The 19,485-nt window shown below is 65.2% G+C and overlaps 1 protein-coding gene across 4 annotated transcripts in view; it reads right to left on the bottom strand.

Annotated features, from left to right (window-relative positions):
* Window positions 1–19,485, bottom strand: part of SLC12A5 (solute carrier family 12 member 5) — a 41,783-nt gene that overhangs the window by 13,327 nt on the left and 8,971 nt on the right. For 2 of the 4 annotated variants that reach the window (XM_062588936.1, XM_062588939.1), the window contains exons 2-9: window positions 6,199–6,293; window positions 5,772–5,903; window positions 5,273–5,419; window positions 4,398–4,452; window positions 3,167–3,297; window positions 2,712–2,953; window positions 2,425–2,636; window positions 534–701 (exon numbers count right to left, since the gene is read on the bottom strand). In XM_062588936.1, the coding sequence (XP_062444920.1) occupies window positions 534–701; window positions 2,425–2,636; window positions 2,712–2,953; window positions 3,167–3,297; window positions 4,398–4,452; window positions 5,273–5,419; window positions 5,772–5,903; window positions 6,199–6,293 (1,182 nt within the window). Of the gene's footprint in view, window positions 1–533; window positions 702–2,424; window positions 2,637–2,711; window positions 2,954–3,166; window positions 3,298–4,397; window positions 4,453–5,272; window positions 5,420–5,771; window positions 5,904–6,198; window positions 6,294–7,788; window positions 7,933–14,328; window positions 14,381–19,485 lie in introns of those variants that run through there. The other 2 variants (XM_062588937.1, XM_062588940.1) reach the window with 2 other exon arrangements.

Here is a 19,485-nt window from a genome sequence, read left to right as displayed (position 1 = left end):
ATTAGCTCAAGCAGGGATAGTAATTGCAGCAGTCACAGGAAAGAGCGGGGCCTCAGCCGCGCACGGGGAAGAGGCTGCAGGGCTGGGACGGCAGGGCGAGGGCCAAGCGGGGTCCCGCAGCGGGGAACCGGCTACCTGCAGCTCAGCCCGCGCGATTCACGCGACACAAATCCACGGGAAAACCACGGCCCGGGGTAAGCGAGCGCCGGGCGGGAAGGCGCCGGGGGTCGGTGCTCGGGGCGGTTCCGCCACCGCCGGGACCCTCCCGGGCGGCTCCCGCTGGGGACGGGCGCGGGAGCCCGGCGGCGCGAAGGCGGCGTCGGGGGCGGACGGGGGCTCTCCTCCCACGGGAAAGCTATAAATAAGGGAGCCGCTGGCGACGTCAGCGCGGAGGTGTGCTGCGCGCAGCTCGGGAGGCTGCGTGGGAGGAACGGGCCGTGATCCGCCCCCGCTGCCGGCGCCCGGCACCGGCTCCGGCTCCGGCTCCGGTGGGCGCACGTGCGGGACCGCGCGTGCCGCTGCCCCGCGCCCACCTGTGACCGAGGGGAAGTAGATGCCGACGAGCAGCGTGAAGTAGGACGTCATGTCGCTGAAGACGTAGGGCTGGTCCATGTCCACGGGGGTGTCGGGGGGGCTCACGGAGGGCAGCCCCCGCTTCTCCACGATGACGCCCTTGGTCAGGTAGGAGCTCCAGAGGTTCTCTGCGAGGGAGCGCCCGGCGCGGGCCGCGTGAGCAGCCGGTGCCGCGGGCGGCAGCCGCCGAGCTCAGCCCCACACGGATGCTCGCGTGGACGCCTCCGCACGGGGACGCACGGACAGACCGGCCAGAACAGGGACGGTCCTGCCCCTGGCACCCTCCCTGGCAAGATACTGGAGCAGCTGACATGGGATTCCAGCAGCAAATAATTAAGAGGGTAATATAATTAATGCTGATCAACACAGGTTTAAGGAAAGTGGATCGTGTCAAAGTAACTTGATAATGTTTTTGATGGGATTACGAGTTCAGGGCTGATGTAACAGGCTTAGCCGTCCTCTGCGTGCTGCCGCGGCCACAGCTCCGAGCGAGAAACTAGAGCAGCAGAAACCAGCCAGCGCTTCCGACACGGCTGCAAAGAGGCCGGTGGAGGCTCCGGGTGCTGCTTTGCTCCGGCAAAGCGAGAGCGTTTGCTGACGGCTGCACCGCGCAGACCGGCTGCCGGGGCCCGGGGCGCGCGCAGCCTCCCCGGGCAGGCGCATCTCCAGCGGGCCCGGGCTGCGCCCACAGCCGGGACTCGTTATCTGCCCCATTAGACTTCAGCACGCAAAGTCGTCAAGAGTGCCCTGAACATCTAGCAAACGAGTTCCACCAAACCCCGTTTACGCGGCCTGGCAGCCGTAGCCCCGGGGGCCGCGCGGTTAGTGAAGCCTGACCTCCCGCGCCCGGGTCCGCACGGCCACGGCGCGGGGCAGGCAGCGCGCCGGCCCCCGGCGCCCGCCCCGCGGCCCCCGGCGCCCGCCCCGCGGCACGCGAGCCCTGCCCGCGCGCGCCGGCTCCTGCCCCGCGCCATGCCTGACGGGGACGTGCGCTCCCCGACCCATGCGCTGGCCGTGGGACTGGCCCTGAACTGCCCCGCCACGGACTGTCCCTGCAAACACCCCTGAGCACAGCAAGGCGCATCAGCCACCGCCACCAGCCAAGCGCCGTGTGCACTGGGCAGATGTACCAGCAACTTGAGAAAAACAGGTCAGAAGTGGCTCCACCCAGCAAATTCATGAGGTTTCCTGTGGCCCTGGCCTCTCTCCAGGCCCGGCTGCGGAGTAACTCCTGCTCCCTAATGCGCGTATTCCAGCGGCAGATAAGTACCCCCGAGGGGCGATTACTCCTCGCTAAACCTCAGATCAATATCATGCCTTCCGAAGGCCAAGAGGAAACAAAGGGAGGATTTATTTGCCTCCAGCCCTTGAACATCTTCTGGGCTGTCTTGCTGCGGTCTAGCTCGCACCGAGCGTGTACAGAGCAGCCGTAGCGCTCGGCTCGGAGCCGTGGCGCGGGACCCGCTTCGCACTGCCGGCGCCTCGCCGCGTGAGCACGGCTCCTTGTGCTCAAGCGGGCTGAGCAGCCCGGTGGGAACGTGCAGGGGTGGCAGCAAGGTGGATTTAGCCCTGCTCTTCCCATCACCCTCATTAACAGGCCCCATCGCTGGTGTCTGGCCAATACAACCCCTGGCTGAGGAGCGCGGGGCGGCGTGCCGGAGCGGCCGGCTATCCCGGTGCTCAAGCTCACGCCGCGGCACTGAACCGGACGGCCCGGACCCCTCTCTGCCAGGCCCCGCAGGCGGGGCCGCCGTGCACACGAGGCCTTCGCGCCCGGCCGCGGCTCTGCAGGGGTGGGCAGGGGCCTGCACGATGCACCATCCCTGCCGCGCGCCGCCGCTGCGTGCCCACCTTGGATGAGGCCGCTGGCAGCTCCAGGGATGCCCTCGATCTCAGTCACGTTGTTCATGCTGAAGTACTCGTCGCAGGTGGCGTTGAGGAAGCGGGAGGTGCAGAACAGCTCCCAGAGCTTGGAGCCCACTGTCTCGTTGCCCTCCACCACCAGCTTGGTGCAGATGTCGAAGCCGTGGCGCGACAGGGTCCTGTTGCCCAGGAGGCAGATCCTGGGCAGGGAGAGGTGCTCGGGAGGCTGCCCACTGAGCCCGGCCCCACAGCAGCTCCGGGGACGTGGTACTCACGGGAAGCTTGGCGGGTCGAAGGCCGACTTAATGACACCGGCGTAGATGGCCAGAATGGAGAGGATGACACAGCCCAGGAAGACCAGGGCAAACTTGTTGACGTACTTTACTCCCACAAACACCACGGTGGCCATGCAGGTGAGCACGCAGGTGCCATACACACGCATGTTGTTGAGCATCGCTGCTGCCTCCCCACTGGCATCCTCCGCCTTGAAGATCGCCATGGCTGGGAAGATGTAGGCCTGGAAGAGAGACACGGTCTCACTGCCTGGAAACAGCCTCATGTGGATCAGAACCAGGGAAGAGCCTTGGACATGGCTGCTCCCACTGCAAGGACTGGACTCCCTGCCGGGAGGCCAGGAGCTGGTCTGGGGGCAGGCAACACGGGCAGCCCAGGCCCCGGGAGGATGCGAGCCCTTGGCACCACTCGGGGAGGCAAGGCGTGCGGCACTTACCAGCAGGATTTCGATGGTGCCCAGGATGTACATGGCGCCAGCAAAGGTGGTGCCCAGGTAGAAGCAGAGCCCTACAGCCCCGCCGAACTCCGGCCCCAGGGACCGCGAGATCATGTAGTAGGAGCCACCCGCTGCCAGGGAGAGAGCAAAGGGTTGGTTCCAGCAAGACTCACAAGCTCCATCCCTAGTGCATAGACCTGTCAGCTCTGCTGGGTGTCCTGGAGGGTGGGATGGAGCCGGAGCATCCTCGGGCCCCCATGGCATCGTGTGCTCCAGCATGGAGCTGACGCAGGCCCTGGGGCTTGGCCACTCCTGGCACCGGGAGCCCGGGAGCTGCTGGGCTGCAGAAGCTTCCCCGGGAGCCCAGTGAAGGCAGCGGGGACACGTGTCCCCTGCAAGTGCAGGCAGGTGCTGGGGCCCCAGGGACAAGGGCCATGGCCTGCTCCGTCCTCGTCCTCCCAGAGGAGCCCTTAGAGCCTGCCGGCAGGGATCAATGGTCCCGCCACGGCGGCAGGATGATAAATAGCTTTAATTACACCCTGCGCAGGGCTGTCGGCGCTGTGCCGGTGCCGTGCAGCCCAGCAGCTTCAACGGCACAGCTGGGCCCTCTCCCAGCTCCTCGCGGCGCTGCCGGGGAAGAGCGCAGCCTGGGACATCCCACATCCCGCTCCTGCCGGCAGCGGAGCCGGCGCCCCACGGGCACCGGGCGCTGCGGGCCCTCGCACCGCGTCCCCGTCCCACGCAGTGCGGAGCAGCCGGGGTGTGCGGCAGGACGTGCTGCCCCCACTCCCGGCGCCCCGGCAGCACCCGGCTCCCACCTCCTCCCGCATTGCTCCCGGGCTCTGCCGTGGGGAAGCTGCTCCCCCCGCGGCCTCTCCAGTCTGGCGGAGGGTGGAGCTGCGTCTGACGGCTCTCGGCTTTCACTGCCATCGGCTTTCGCTGCCATCTGCACCTCCCAGCTCCGGGGACGGCACAAAGCCTCCCGCCCGGCCGGGGAAACGGGAATGCATGCCGGGCTGGTGGCGGCCGGCCGGCCGGGGGCAGCTCTCCCCGCGGCGCCTGCCATCCCGCACAGGGCAGGGACAGCGCGGGGGATGCTCCCCAGGAAAAGCCCTTTGCTGAGCTTGGTCCTGCCCTGCTGGGGTGCACAGGAGACCCCCGCAAGCACCCACCCCCGGGCAGAGCCCGCTCCCTTTGCCCTAAGGAGTCACAGACACGGACGCGGCCGTACCTGGCACCACACCGTTGGTGGCAATCGCACTCATGGAAATGGCTGTGAGCATCGTCTGCAGGAAGAAACGCAGCATCAGACACTGGGCAGAGAGGCCCCCCCTCGCCCGGACAGGAGGGGAGAGCTGGGCACCAGCCAGCACTGGGACATGGGGGTCTCTGCGGCCACAGCAGCATGTGGGGGTCCCTGGGGCCACGGTGGGACACTGGGGGGGGGCACAGCAGGGTGCGGGGGTACACAGGGCCGTGGAAGGATGGGGGGGGGCTCTCCAAGCCACAGTGGGATGATGGGGGGTTGCAGTGGGATGAGAGGGTCCACAGGACTGTGGCAGAATGGGGGGGGCTCCCCGGGGAGTGCTGGGGTGGCAGGGGAGCCAGGCCAGGCCAAGCAGCCAGAGGGGCCATGAGCCCCTCTGAGGGACCAGCAGTGCTGGGAGGGCGGCGAGGGTCTCTGGGCTGTGCAGGAGGCCACTTGTGTTTGGTTCTCCCAACCCTCCATTTAGGGCCATTTTCCTAAAAAGGCAACTAATTGCCTGCAGGTCCCAGTGCATCAGATACCCCCCGCCCCACCTACACTGCAGGTGTGATCTGGGTCACAATTAAAACACCATTTTACTTTTAACTCTGTTGTGAAGCCGGGAGGTTTTCTCCTTGCAGTTAAATGGGACAGGAGCCCTGGCCATGCAGATGTGCAGGCAGCAGAACACGGACTCTTAATGCCGTGAGCCCTGCTGCTCCTCTCTGCACCCTGGACAGGCCTGGCTGTTCCCGAGGGCAGCAGAGATCAGCCTGGCTGCTGCATCCCTAACCCAGCAGGAGATCCTGGATCCTGGGACAGGGCTGACGGGGCCAGGAAGCCTCAATGCCTTCACTCACACAGGAGCAGCAGAGGAAGACCATGCAGAAGGACTCCATGATGCCGGCAATTCCCACAACCCAGGTGAGGCGCAGGAACAGGATCACCCCGAAGATGTTCTGCAGGCAGGGCAGGTAGACGCCCATGAAGGTGCCCATCCGTGGAGCCTGTGGAGGGAGTGTGGAGCTGTCAGCAGCTCACGAGCCCAGCTCGCCCAGCAGGATGGGCTGGCACACGCTGGGACAGGCAAGGGAGCAGCTGGGGCAGATGCAAGCGGGGCTGGGCGACCGCTCTGCATGGAGCACGGCTGGGCAGCAGCAGATAGAGCAGCAACGGGTCCTACTCCTCCTGCAAAGCTCTTTGCAGGGATCTGAGCAGCCAGGAACTTGAGGTGAAATCATCCCCCCCACAGGGGCCATGGGGCTCAGCTTCCCCTGCAGCCAGTCCATGGGAGCACGGCACCAGGATTGCCCCGCATGGGCAAGGAGAGAGGGGCAGCAACACTAGCATGACCCTCACCTGCACCGGCTTCTTCTTGCCACCGTCATTGTTCTCGGCCTCCTCGTGCTCCCGGCTGCCCTGCGGCAGGTTGGTGTAGTTGGCCAGTCCGCTCAGCAGGGATGAGACCATCGGGCTGGTGTCCATCTCCTCCTGTTGGAAGCAGAGCCGGGGAGGTGAGAGGCAGCCCCAGCATCCCAACAGGACCCATGGACACAGAGGATCTTGAATGTCCCTCCCAGAGCCTTGCACCAGCCTGGTGTCCCCAGCACATCCTGAAAGCAGGACCATGGCCTCTGCAGAGCCCCTGCCCTGCTCAGGCTGCGTGCCCATACCCTGGCCTCGCCTGGCTCACAGGAAGGTGTGCTGCCACGGCCCGGGTTGGGGTGGCCGCCCGGGGTGGCCTCTCCCCAGTGACCACCCGTCCCATCCCTGCCCCTCACCCTACCTCAAAGAGGGCCATGTTCTTGCCGTCGTACTCTTTGCCCTTCTCCAGGTCTGTGCTGTTGATGAAGGGGCTGCTCTCCTTGGGATTGCCATCACCTGCAGACGCAGACACAGCGCTGAGCTGGCTGGTCCTTGCCACCAGGCTGCGGATGCTCGGGCCCAGTCCCTGGTCCTGGCCAGACCACTGTGCTGGGCGGGCGAATCTGGCCGTGTCGGGTGGCATCGGCACTGCGATGCACCGCAGCGCGGCCCATGCTGGAAGGGCCCCCAGGGACCCGCGGGAGGGTGCTGAGCCCTGCTCCCAGGGCTGGCGGCAGTGGCCTGCCCACGTCCCAGCCGCGTTTTGCCTGGCAGCCTCAGCACGCCGATCGCAGCTGGCCAGACCCTGCCGCCGGCCGGGATGCACCGGTGCAGGCGGCCGGGCCCTGGGGAGCCCGCGCTGCCCTGACCGTCTGGGCTCACCGAGTGCGGCGCGCCGGAGCGCGTCCGTGCCGTGCCGGCGCCGGGCAAAGTGACTGGTGTGGATCCAGAGGGAACCGGCCCGCGGCCCTCCCAAAGGACAGGCCCGGCAGCAATAACTCATCGGCTCTGGACGCCCTCGGGGCGGGCACGCCTGTGCTGCCAGCAGCGCACGGCAGAGACGGGACCTGCCCTGACGGCACCGGCACTCGGCTGCGCTGCGAGAGCCAAGCGGGGACCGCGGCCTCGCGGCCCGTGCCGCACGGCGAGGAGGCGTCCGGGGCTGCCGCCACCAAGGGCAGCCGCTGCGCTGCCCCGGGGCAGCAGATCTGTCTAGAACAGTGCAGAACGCGCAGATGTGCCGGGAAGGGGCCGCGGCTGCTCACTGCGTTAATGACCTCGCTCGCAAGAAACCGGGAGTCAGGCTTAATAGCAAAGAAAGCAGCAGAGAGCTGCAGAGCGGCACAAATAAATCAGGGTGGAAATAAAGCAGCAGCTAGCATGGATGCTGTTTGAGTGGCGCATTTCTCAGAGCAGTGGCAGAGCCCGTGAACAGCAAAGAAGGGAAGGGGCGGCGGGAGGAGCGCACGGCGCTGCCCAGCTTAGAAATGCCCATGAGCAGGAAACCAAATGAAACCACACTTGACAGAGAGGCTTGGCACACTGCCTCCCCCGAGCCGCCCCGGAGGGCAAGGAGAGCAGAGCATCCCAGGACTAGCCCCTCTCCAGACGGCTCTGGGCAACACTGACCGAGGGGCGAGCAGGAAATGCATCGCCTGCTGCATTGCCCTTGCAGCAGTGCACCTGGGCTTGCTGCTGGAGCAGGGTCTGAGCTCTGGCAGTGGAATTAAAATCCCTGCTTGGTGATCCCGTGGGCCCACGGGGCTGGGAGGACGCAGCGCCCGCACCGGCAGCAGCGTGCTGGCCCTGCTGACGCGCAGAGCGGCAGCACGGGGCCGGCCACCCGCCTCGGCGGCGGCGTAGCCACAGCAGCCGGCAAGAGCGATCCCCTCGGCGGGCCGCACGCACGGGCCACGCGCGAGCTGGGGAGGAGGCAGCTGGCCGCAACCACAGCGGCCCGGGGCAGCCCGGACTCCCTCAAAGACTGCCTGCCTCCTGCTAGTTGACTCACGTTTGGGATCCTTGGAGCTAGTTTTCCTGCGCGAGGCAGTGATTCATCATCTGCAATCTCCTCCGCCAGACGCGGCGTTCCTGACCAGTCGGGAAGTGAAACCCCCGGCGCCGCAGGTGAGGCCGACCCACGCACGGGCGAACACTCCAGCTCCGGCAGCAGCCCGCGCCTCCGAGCTGCGGCGGTGCGAAGCAGCAGGAGCAGCCGCGGTCCTGGCGGCAGGGCCTGGGCTGCGGGCAGAGCCCCTCCAGCCGCAGCTGGCCCACAGGGCGGCAGTGGGGCAGAGGCTGTGGCTGGAAGGGCTGGGGGACAGCAGTGCCCAGACCCACATGGCTCGACCCCCAGCAGCTGCGGCAGAGGACGCACGATGGGGGAACGAGGCCACTGCAGCCCAGCCCACCCCGCAGCCGGCTCTTCCTGGTGGAGCAACCACTGGCTCACACGGGCATGGCCAGGGCTGCACCAGGGATGTGCTCCATCCCTGCCAAGACTGCGCCAGGGATGCGCTCTGTACCTGCCAGGCCTGCACCAGGGCTGCACTGCACGCCCGTCAGGGCTGCACCAGGGCTGCACTCTGTGCCCTCCAGGGCTGCACCAGGGATGTGCTCCATGTCCTCCAGGGCTGCACCAGGGTTGCACTCTGTGCCTGCTAGGGCTGCACCAGGGATGCGCATGGACAAGTGTGATCTGTGCCCTGCTGCCAACCAGCCAATGCTTTCTGTAAGAGGGGAGCTGTCAGCACAGAGCCAAGCCACTATTTTATAGTCCAGCTTTGTTTTAAATGCATTGTATGAAGTAAACCTTATGTAACGGCCTTGTACACAGACACACATGCAGCCGGCTCACCGCACTTGAAATCCACCATCAAGGGCTCTGAGGAAAGCGCAGAAATTCAGTAAACACCAGGCAAATGGGGACTCCATCGCGGCTGACAGCAGGGGATCCCCAGCCCCGCAGCACAGCACGACGGCGATGGCTGCGGGCTGGCCAGAGGCCCCTGCGCTGGCGGCCGCGGTCGAGCACCGAGAGCGGCAGCAAGGGCCAGCACGCGGGTGCCGCGGGGCGGGGGGGGGAACGCGGCCCCAGGGGCTCCGCGCCAGGACGGCTGCTGCGTGCGGCTGCGGGGACCCGCCGGGCGCCCGCGCCGCGCGGCACCGGGCCGCCGACATCACCGGGCCGGTTTCCATGGCAACGGCTCGCCGGCGCCAGCGCGGACATGCAGCCCGGCTCCGGCTCCTATGGCTCTTACGTAAGGGCACAGCCGGCCAGCCCCAGCCGCGGGGCTCCCGGCCCCCCGGCCAGCCCTGCCGGCAGCCCCCGGCCCTGCCGGCAGAACCCGGCCGCAAACGCGCGATGCTGCCCCGAGCCCCCGGCAGCGCATCCCGCAGCGGCGGCTCGCGCTGCGCCGCGGGCCTCGCGCCGGGCCGCCCTCCCGGCGCGCCACCGCAGCGCGCTGCCCCGCGGCTGCCCTCGCGCCCGGCGCCTCCAGCCACCACGCTCCGACCACGGGGTCCCCGTCGCCCATGGCGGGCCACAGCTGCCCCCGCGCGCCGCCAGCCCCGCAGCCTGCAAGGAGTTGAGTGCCACCGCTGGGGTCCCAGGCGATGGACAAGCTCCAGGCTCCTGCCCGAGAGCATTTTGCAGCAAAGGGGCTGGTGCAGCCCTTCGCGGCAGCTGCTGCGCCCAGTGTGGGCAGAGCTGCACGCAGCTGATGCACCCGTCCTGGACGGTGTCCGTCCCGGCCCCCCTGCACCAGCGCAGCCACCACCTCGGCCAGCCCCTGCCCAGCAGCACCAAGACCGCGATGCCTCCTGGCCCTGGGATCGCGCCTGCCACCGCGGCCAGGGACCCAACGGTCACCCACACCACTGGGGCCTGCCCGTGCCTCAGCTGTGCCAGCACAGCCAGGGGACGGGCGGCACCAGGCAGAGGCACCAGGGCCCCGGGATGGGCACGGGCTGGGCAGCGCGGCGGCCGGAGGGCAGCCCCACTGTGGGCCCGGGGGAGAGGTGGCCGCGAAAGGAGCAGAGCCGAGCAAGTGCCAGGCTTCGATCCCAGCATTGAGCTGCCTCTCCCCTCCCCAGGGATCACTCAACATGAATCGGCCTTTTAATTTGCTGCGGCAGTTGGAAGGGCTCGCGGCTGGATTGCTGGCAGGGAAACAACAGCCCCGGTGCGGGTATCGCTCGCAGCGGAGTTACCCTCCCACCCTGCATGCCTGGGGCATCCCCAGCCCAACCCCATGGCCTGCCCCAGTGTGGTGCCTGGACAGCCCAGAGCCCTGGTGATGCCGGGAATCATCCCCACGCAGCCAGCAGCGCAGCCCAGGCCTTCGCCTGCGTCTGCCTCGCAGGGCAGCGCCGAGGCCGGGCTGTAGCACCAACACAATTTGATCTTCTAATGGCTTTTCACTCAGCCCTAAATTGGGCTGGGAAGCCTCATGTCCCTTATCCCAAATCCTGCCTAATCGCTTTAGATGGTGCAAGGCACTGAGCACAAACAGGAGGAGGGAAGGGGGGGGCAACAGACAAACCCTAAGGGCTAATTAACCAGAGCTGCCCAAGAGCTGCTGCCAGAGGCGCCGGGCTGCTCCTGCCTGCCTGCAGCCAGCCTGTCCCTCCGCAGCACCCTGCGAGCACAACCTTCCTCACTACCGCTGAGCACTGCAGGCCCCCAGGCAGGGGATGCTTCAGCGAGCCTGCGCCAGCTGCCCACTCCGCCAGACACCTTCCTCCCTCCCCAGGAGCTTCTCTGCCAGGCCGGCGTCCCCCTGCCCTGCTGCGGTGCAGCACCTGCCGAGCACTCCCCAGCCTTCTGCTCTGAGCTCAGCACCCGCAGCTCCGCAGAAGGCGCCTCCAGGCCCAGGATGGGCACCCTGTGCCCAGCACTGGTCGCAGCAAGCCCTGGCTAAGTCCCAGCCACCAGCCTCAAGGATGAGAAGTGCTGCAGTCATTGCCAGGCATGTTCAAGGTGCCTGGGCCACAGGAATGCATCAAAGCTCATCTCAGGGAGCCCAGGGCACCTTGACTTTTGCCAGAGCATTCGATGGCACTGGCTGGTAAGCAGCCTCCTCCAGCTCCCTGGGACTCTGCCCATTGCTGTGTACAAGGAGCAGTCCCAGGGTCACTCCACAGCTCCAGCAGTGCTGTGCAACCCTGTAGGGCCCAGTGAGCATAACCCCCAGAGCTGATGCTCCCAGTTGCTGCCATTTTGCCAGAGCACCTGGCAGAAGGGAGTCCACAATGCCCTTCTGTCACCCTCTGACCATCACGAGGTCTAGACTGCATGCTCACTGGTCCTGGCACTGTGGGCCTGGGGGTGTCTGAAGCAGATGAAAATGGTCAAGGAGCCATTACGAGGTGCCTGGTACCTTTGCACAGGACTGCAGCCTGTTTGCTCAGACCTAGGCTTTCCTCTCCCCTTGGTGAAGTATCTGCTGGCTGCCCATAGTAGGACAGCCTCATGAGAGGCCAGGGGCCCTCAGAAGCCTTCAGTCAAGGCAGAGACCACCCTGCCCTGAGGCAGCTCAGATGACCAGTGTGGCGCTGGCTCATGCTGGCAGGCATGCACAGCAGTGCCAAGTCCTGGGGTGCAGTACAGCAGTGGTGCGGGATGCTGCCCTTCCCCAGAGCTGTGCTTCACCCTTCTAGCCAGCAGGCACACTGAGTGGCCTTTTGGGTTGCATTCTTTCACTGCCTGACCCAAATTGGACCAACTGCTACTTCAGACCTATCCTCTTCCTTCCTAAACCCAGGATTATCCTCTCTTTGATCAGTCGGCCCTGCAGGCTCAGGATTTCTAGCACAGGCGCTTTGGCTGGCTGCGTTTAAACAGCTTCTCTGCTAGCCTGAGCTTTGCCATGGAAATGGCAGTGGACTCAAGCTGCAGCAAAGCTCCCCATTATTGCTGGGTCTCCTTTCCTTGAACAGCCAGGTGCCTCTATCCTGTGGCACAGGAGCCTACAGCAGAGCTGAGGATGACATTCCCACACCCCAAGCACCATGGTGCAAATGGACAGCCTGGACACTGCAGGCAGTAGCCTTGCCCGCTCCCCATTGCCTCCCTAGAGGGTCTGTTATGGCCCCAGCTCTCGCAGGGCTGTCAGTGCTGGAGCCTTTCCAGCCCTGGTGAAGAGCTCTGCTGGGCTGTCCAGAGCAGCGATGGGAAGAAGGGCTGCTGCTGCTTGGCCCTTTGGTTAGAAATGGCATAAGTAGCACCCAGTAGCTCCTCTGCTGGTCTCAGCAAATCCCTGGGGGCCAGCAGCTAGTGCAGGACCTGGAAGAGCAGGGGGCATCTCTGCTAGCAGAGAGAGGATGTCTCAGTTTAGCCATCACCCTCTGCCACGTTTCCTGCCAGACACACCCTGTGTAGAGAGCTCTGTGAGACCCTTGGCAGGGTGAAGGGACTCAAAAGCCTGCCCAGTAGCCGCCAGTGGGAATGTTCTCCAGCCCACCTACTCTCAGCACAGTGCAGAATGGGGGGGGGGGGGGTTGCAGTGCATGTCTCCTGCATACACTCCACTGCTCTCTCCAGTCCCACAAAGGCACCCATCTCCTCCAGTCCTGCATCCTCCAGCCCACAAGGGACTGTCTAGCCAAGCCCAGTGCCAGGGGAGATTTGTGTGGTCCATCTGTAAAGGACCATGTCTAAGCTTCCAGTCAGATCCCAGAAATGCAGTCTACAAGCAGCAGGGCAGATATGACTGTCTCCAGGCAGCCCAGCATTCCTAGGATGGAAATGCAACGAGCAGAATGGATCCCAGTGCTGGATGAGACCAGGAGAGAGTCAGAGCCCAGGGAAGGGTATTGCCAATGGGTCAGTGTGACTGCCCCCATGCAGGCAAGGTGCCCCCAGAAGAGTCCTGCCAGACCTGACCTTGAGTGGAATCATGAATAAACAAGCAAATAAACACAGTCAGATTGGTGGAGCAGAGGGAATAACAATAGCATTGAGAGTGGCTGTGCCTAAAACCTCACTGCAGGCAGCCAGAGACTTCTGCCGCAAGTGCCAGATCTGGCTGTCCCCTCCAGCAGCCCTCTTGGCTGGGGCTTTCAACAGACCTCACGAGGTGATACGGCAAGGAGATCTGGCAGGGGAGTGGGGGGGGGGGTCAGAGGGAGACTGAAGGTCTCCTCGAGCACATCACGGCATTTGCCTGGCTCCATCCCACTCCTGTGCCTGACTGATACACTTGCAAGAGAGGATGCTGCACTTGCTCAGCTTGCTGGGTGCCTGGGGCTGGGCAAGTCCCTGCAGGGGTCCGAGGAGCCTCAGCAGCAGCTCGGCTGCCAGCAGATGCCCCGGGAGCACTTAGGCCGAAGCACCATAGCCACGGAGCCGCTGCCAGGGCCTGCCGGCTCTGCTGCCCCGATCGGGCTGCACCCCGGCCCCTCGCCCGCAGCGGCCTCCTCGCCTGCACTGCGCCGGGGCTGCAGCACGCCCGCCGCGACGCGCGCCCGCAGCGCCGGTCGCCCAGCCCGGCCCGGCGCGGCTCGGAGCGGCACGGGACGGCCGGGCGCGGCCGCGGCCAGCCCCGAGCGGCGCCGCGAGCGGCGCAAGGGCCAGTGGCCGCTTCAGCACCGCGGACAGCGGCGGCGCGGGCCGCGGGGCCGGGCCGGGCCGGGCCGAGCCTGGTGGAACGGGGCGCGGAGCGGAGCGGGGGCAGCCGGGGGCGGCCGCCGGGCGGGGGAGGAAGGAGCTAGAGCCGGGGGGGCGGCAGCCGCGCTGAGGGGCTGCAGCTGGGGCGGCGGAGGCGATGACCGGGGGGCGGTATTCCGGGCGGGGGAGGAGATGGCCGGGACTGGGGGCTCACGCCCCCGGGGGGCACCGGGTACGAGCAGTCCTGCGGCTGCCCCAGGAGCGCCCGGGACGCAGGACCGCAGCCGCCGCCCGAGGAGGGTTTTCCCGGCAGCGGCTCCGTGCCGGGTTCAGCGCACCCCGCCGCTGCCCCACCACGTTGACGTTTTCCGCAGCCCCGGCCGCGGGGGCCGAGAGCAGGACCCTAAGCTCTGGGGCATCGGCCGACCGCGGGGAAGGGAGCAGCGCTGGGAGCGGCACCGGGACCGGGACCGGGACCGGGACCGTGAGCGGCGCGGAGGCACCGCATGCCGCAGACCCGCGGGGACCGCCGCGCCGGCGTCCCGCGCGGGCTCCGCACGGCCCCCGCCGCCACGGCGTTCCCGGCTCGGCATAACGCTGCCCGGGGCGGCCTGTCGCGGCGGTGGCGGGGGCTCCTGCCGGGCTCCAGCCCCGCCGCGGCTCGGGCTGCAGGGGCCGGAGGCTGCAGCAGCCCCCTCCCCGTGCCTGTGCACGACCTCCAGCTCTCTGCGCCTGGATCGAGCACAGACTGCCTCTGCTGCCACACACAGCGATGAACACGACATTTCTGTCCACATCCCCATGGCTATGGCTTAGCTGATCATCCAAACAGCATGCGGGGACTATCCTTCCATGTTCGGGCAGGGGGAGGTCTGCCCCCTGCCCCCCAGCTCTCCCTTCAGCATTGCTGCTCCCCTGCCCCTCCAAGGGCTGCTTTCTTACCTTGATTTGCACCCCCATCACCATCCTCACAGTCTGTCAGGTTATTCAGCATGGCGCCTGCTGCCTGCCTCCTTGCTCAGGGGCTGTTACAGTCCTTCCTTGGGTGGCTGCAAGGGGTTTGCTTCTTCGTAGGGGCCAGTGCCTCGTACTGCAACAAGCCGCCTTCCCTCCGTGCCTTTCTCTTTCTCTCTGGCTGGATGTAGGAGGAGGCTGCAGTGCAGAGATGCCTCAATGCACAGACTCACACACTCACTCACTCCCAGCAGCAGCGGCAGAGCCCAGCCTGACTACTCACTTCATCATGTATTCAGGAGGCATTATCCCCTGTCGGGTTTTTGGGGAGGGAAGCAGTGGAAGGCAGAGGAGAGGGAGGGGGAAGGAGCTGTAGCAGAGCCATACGCCACCTCCCCAGGCAGTGCTGCTCTGCCTCACTGAGCCAGAGCTGGGGGAGGAATTAGGGCACTTCAGTGGCTGCAGGTCCCCCCTCCCAGCTGCTGCAGGCAGGACGGCCACTGCATATCCCTCAATTAGCCTGTGGCAGAGACCAAGGGACGAGGGAACCCCAGCTGTGTGTGTGTGGGGCGGGGGGAGTGGAACAGGCCCTCCTCCAGCAAGGGACTGATGCGTCTTCAAGGGACTCTGTGAGGCCTCGGGGCCAGGACAATCCCCCAGCCCCAAGGAAGCCCCCAGCCCCTGCCAGGCTCAAGGATGGCAGTCAGAAAGGGTAGAGAGCTCCTGTGAGATGCTGTGCTGAGGCAGGGCAGTGCCAGCCACTCCAAGGACCAGCCTGCAGGCAGGGTGGGTTGGCACTGGGGGGGCCAAGCCCTCCTACCCCAACAGCAGGAACAGCCCGCAGCAGCCCTGGCTGTACCTAAAGCAATGCCTTCCGCTGGATGCACCATGGACCGACAGAGGGATGGGCAGACAGCCCAGGAGCAGGGCCAGGGGTCTGGCAAAGGCACTGCTGACACCTCGGACCTCGGCCGGGCTGCAGCAGCTATGCAGGATAGGGGAAGGTGCTCACAGATGGGAGCAAGCTCAGAAGTGAACCTTTCCCCTGGAGACCTCCAAAAAGCCCCGGGGTTATGCCTCATTGAGTAATACCTCAACAGGCAGAGCCTCAAGGGTTCCCTGCAGGCAGCCCTCTCAGAGCTAAAAAGCTGCAAACATGGGGCTGGGGACTCAACCAGGAGTTGTCTCTGGAGAAGGACTGGGAATAGACTGATCCCACCTCAGCCAGTTCTGCCCAGGTCCCTGCTGCCTCCAGCTGTGCCCCTTTCCCTCTCACTCCAAGCACCAGCAGGGCAGCAGGACTCATGGACACTTTCAGGATTGGTGCTGCTGACAAGAACCCTGCTCAGACCCCTCAGATCATCTCACAGTCCCCCTACACCCTTCTCTCACCCACTTCATTCAGGGGGATATCAGAGCCAGAGCTGGCTGCAGCTCCCAGCATCTTCTCTGGAGCAGGCTGAGATCATGACAGCCCGCTGGCGTTAGTTACTTCTTGACGGCTGTAATTAATTGTTTACTTTCTCCTGGTTCAGAGCCAGCTGCTCTGCAGCGCTGATGCTCCCAGACCCTCACCTTGCAGGCCTTGGCTCTTTGCCCTGGAGGGCTCTGACCTCCTTCCATGAGCCCTGCTGGAGGCCCACAGCCCCTGCTGTGCCTGCTGGAGCCAGGACCCCGGGACTCTGCATCCCTAGAGTGCTGTGGGCTCTGGCAGCTCCATACTGGTGCTGGCAGTGCAGTGCTGCTGAGGTTCGGGCTGCAGGAGGATCCCTGCTCCCCTTGCCTGGCTCCGAGTGCTCCTTCAACCCAGTACATCTTTCCAGCAGGGTCTACTCCGCCCTGAGCTCTGTGCACACCTGAGGGAGCCGCACAGGCACAACTCGTTTGCAAACTTCTCTACAGCACGGGACCACACTCCTGGCAAGGCAGGAAGCACAGAGACCACCCCAGCCATGGGCAGAGCATGCTGCTTCAGCTCTCTCTTGGTCACCAACCTCCACTTTGTCACTGCCACCCCTGCTCTCTGCCAAGGGCTGCCAAGCCAGGGTGTGGGGCTGTGTCCACTCAGTGACTCCTAGCCAAGCTGCAGCAGCTCCTTCTCCTCACCTCCTCCATGACAGCCCTGTCCCTCCACCTTGAGAAGGAGCCAGTGCTGAAGCAAGGGGTTGGCTCAGTCCCAAGAGACAGGGCTAGCCCAAGGTGCACAGCTTGCACAGCCCAGGGATGCAGGCAGGATGCAGAGGACAAAGGCACTCTCCCCACACTGCTCCCTGCTCAGGTGGGATGTGGTGGGCTGAGCAGAGCCAACCCATGAACAGAGGCCATGGCTGGACAGATGGGCAGCAGATTGGGGGCTGCATGGGGGCCACCCAGCCCCAAGAGGTACCAAGCACCAAGACAGTGGTTTTACATAGGAGACCTCAGAGTGTGGGCTTGGCACAAGAGGGATTTTCCTGCTAAAGCAGATGGGGGAGGGGGAGCAAGCACGTGAAAGACCACTAATCCCCTAATCCCTGGATTATGGCTCCATTTCAGGGGCTGGGATTTGCCAGGAATGTGGGGGCTACACTATCCGCTGCATTCGTTTAGCCTCTGCACAGGGTCTCACTGATGTGGGGCATGGCTTAGGGGTACATGGCACAGCAAAGGGAGGTCCCTGGCACCAAGGGGGCAATATGACAGCAGCAGCTCTTGGTTGTTCCTGAAGACAGAATGGAGCTCAGAGCCAGGCCCAGGGGGTATGACCTCCCCACTCCCAGCACAGCACTGCCCAGACCCTGCACAGGGCCTCAGCAATGGGCTCAGGGAGAAGAAGGGAACTTGCCATGACCATGGAGCCATGGAGACCCAGCTCATCGTGCTCAGTCAGGGCCACAGAGAGGCCTAGGATGGCCCAAACATAGCCAAGGCAGTGCCCAGGATGCCAGGAAAGGAGGCTGACAGTCTGAGGCTGCTGCCAACAGGAGAGGCATGGCCAGAGGAGTGATGGGATACAGGGAGGCAGGTGGCCTTCCCCAGGCATTCGGATTGGTGAACAGCTGCAAGAGGCCCCCAAGCCTGGGCACAAGCAGGATCCTGGCATCAGGCCATGCATGGCATCAGTGCCCCACTTACTGCAAGCTGCATGGGAATTACAAGGGGAAGAACCCAATACGACAACGCTGCACATCCCCCCTGCCAGACCATGAGCTGGCATGAGCATGGCTGGGCCTACGGTCTAGCAATGCCCGTCCCTTCTGCCCAGTCCCCTCCATAACAGCCCCAGGACAGAGTCTGCTGAGCTGTGCTGAAGGCCCCTGAAGAGCCAGGTAATGATGATGGCTAGAAACCACCACATCACAGACCCACACAGCCTGCAGCTACAGCTTTTGCACTGCTGCAACCCATAGCCACAGCCTCCTGCATCACTGCAAACTACCCCATGCCCCCCACAGACCACAGGCCCTCTGAGACCAGCCCAGCACATCCTGGTTCCTAGATCCCCTGCACTGACTGTGTGGGGCAGCACCAAGGAGGCCGTGACTGGGGAGCTGCCATGTGGGCAATGCACAGGGCCAGTCTCAGCCTCCCTGGGGGAAGCATCCTTGAAGAAGCTCCCTGGGCAGGTGTCTCTGCAGCCAGACTTGCAGACCTGCAACTTTGTCCTGTCACAAGCAGCAATCAACCCTCTCATGACTGAGACACATTTGAGGCAGTGTGTGTCCCCCGCTCACACCCCGCCATCACCAGGAAAGAGCTGCATGGCTCCTGCCTCACAGCTCATTAGAGGTGCTGGCTGGCCACTTCACAGCTCCACTGCCCACAGCGCTGGGTCTGCCGCGGGCAGCCGCAGGCACCCAGCTCAGCCTGCAGCCCCGATCCTGCGAGCAGCTTGTGCCGGGATGGCACCCACAGCACCACAGCAAGACAGAGACGATGCTGTTCATCTCCAGGAATGCAGACAGCCTGCTATGGGCTCCAGGCAGGACACGGTCCTGCCATCACAGTCAGAGCAGAAATGGAGTCTGGAGGTGACACAAGTGCCAGCTGGGATCTGCCCTGCTACCAGCTCCTGGTGTGGGACAGGGTATGGAGGGGGACAACAGGACAGTGTCCCAGGGGGCTGGGACCACAGCTATGGGGCCCCAATGAGCTGATGCCAGCTAGCAGAGGGCCAGGAGGAGGAGGACAGCAGTGGGGTAGCAGGAAGGCTGTGAGCTTCTGCATCTGCAAGAGCCCCCACACAGCCCGCAGACGGCTTGGTCCCACCTGACTGCCCTGCCCAGACATCTCGCCAGCAGTGGGGCCAAGCATGGGCCAAGGCAGCTGCCCAGGGCAGCAGCAGCAGGCAGCCGGGCAGTCCAGCGCATGGGTGGCCTGCTGGGAGCAGCCACGCGAGTGACCTCGTCTCGCAGGGCCGCACTCCCCAGGCAGCGGAGCTGAGACACGCTCCGGGAGCAGCGCTGTGCCGTCCGCAGTGCAGAGCCCCCAGGGGACTCGGCTGCCCCGGGAGAGCGCAGGTGAGCGAGGGCCGGGGGGCAGCAGCGCTGCCAGCTGAGGAGCCGGCTGCACAGCCGGGCGCCAGCTCGCCGGCTGCTCCATGACGGGTCTGCTGGGCTCCAGGAGCCTGGCTGGCCAAAGCGTGAGCCAGGGGTTGCTCCGGCTTGCCCCCGGGCTTGCTGCATCCTACACAGCCCACGTCCTCTGCCCTGCACCTCGTGTGACAAGCCCAGCCCCGGGCACCCTGCCAGAGCACCCAGCAGTGCAGTGTCGGCCCTGGCTGCCCAGCACTGCAGGTCGGTTTGGTGACACAGGATAGTCCAGAGAAAGGTGCTGTATCCATGTCCCTGGGAGCAGTCCCACACCCCCATGCCTGCAGTCTGCTCATGACCAGCCTGTGCACAACGCAGCCCCCCCCCCGGCTATTTTAATGACGTCTCCCAAAGACAGCAAGTCTCCCGTAAATCTGCGTTGCGCTGCCTCCAAGTGGGGGAGGCGAGGGAGGAGCAGCTGGGGCTCCGGGGGAAGTGGGCAGGGAAAGCCTGGCCCCTGCCTCCCTGCATGGGGCTGCCCCTTGCACACATCTGCGTCCATGCACCGCATCACATGCTGCAAGCACGGGGGTGGGGTTGGGGGGGTCTGTGCACGACTTGCACAGGCCAGGCC

The sequence above is a fragment of the Rhea pennata genome, chromosome 16, assembly GCF_028389875.1.
Source record: "Rhea pennata isolate bPtePen1 chromosome 16, bPtePen1.pri, whole genome shotgun sequence".
NCBI classification, from domain to species: Eukaryota; Metazoa; Chordata; class Aves; order Rheiformes; family Rheidae; genus Rhea; species Rhea pennata.
Note: the sequence above shows the minus strand (reverse complement) of the source record. Positions and strands in the feature narration are given on the sequence as shown.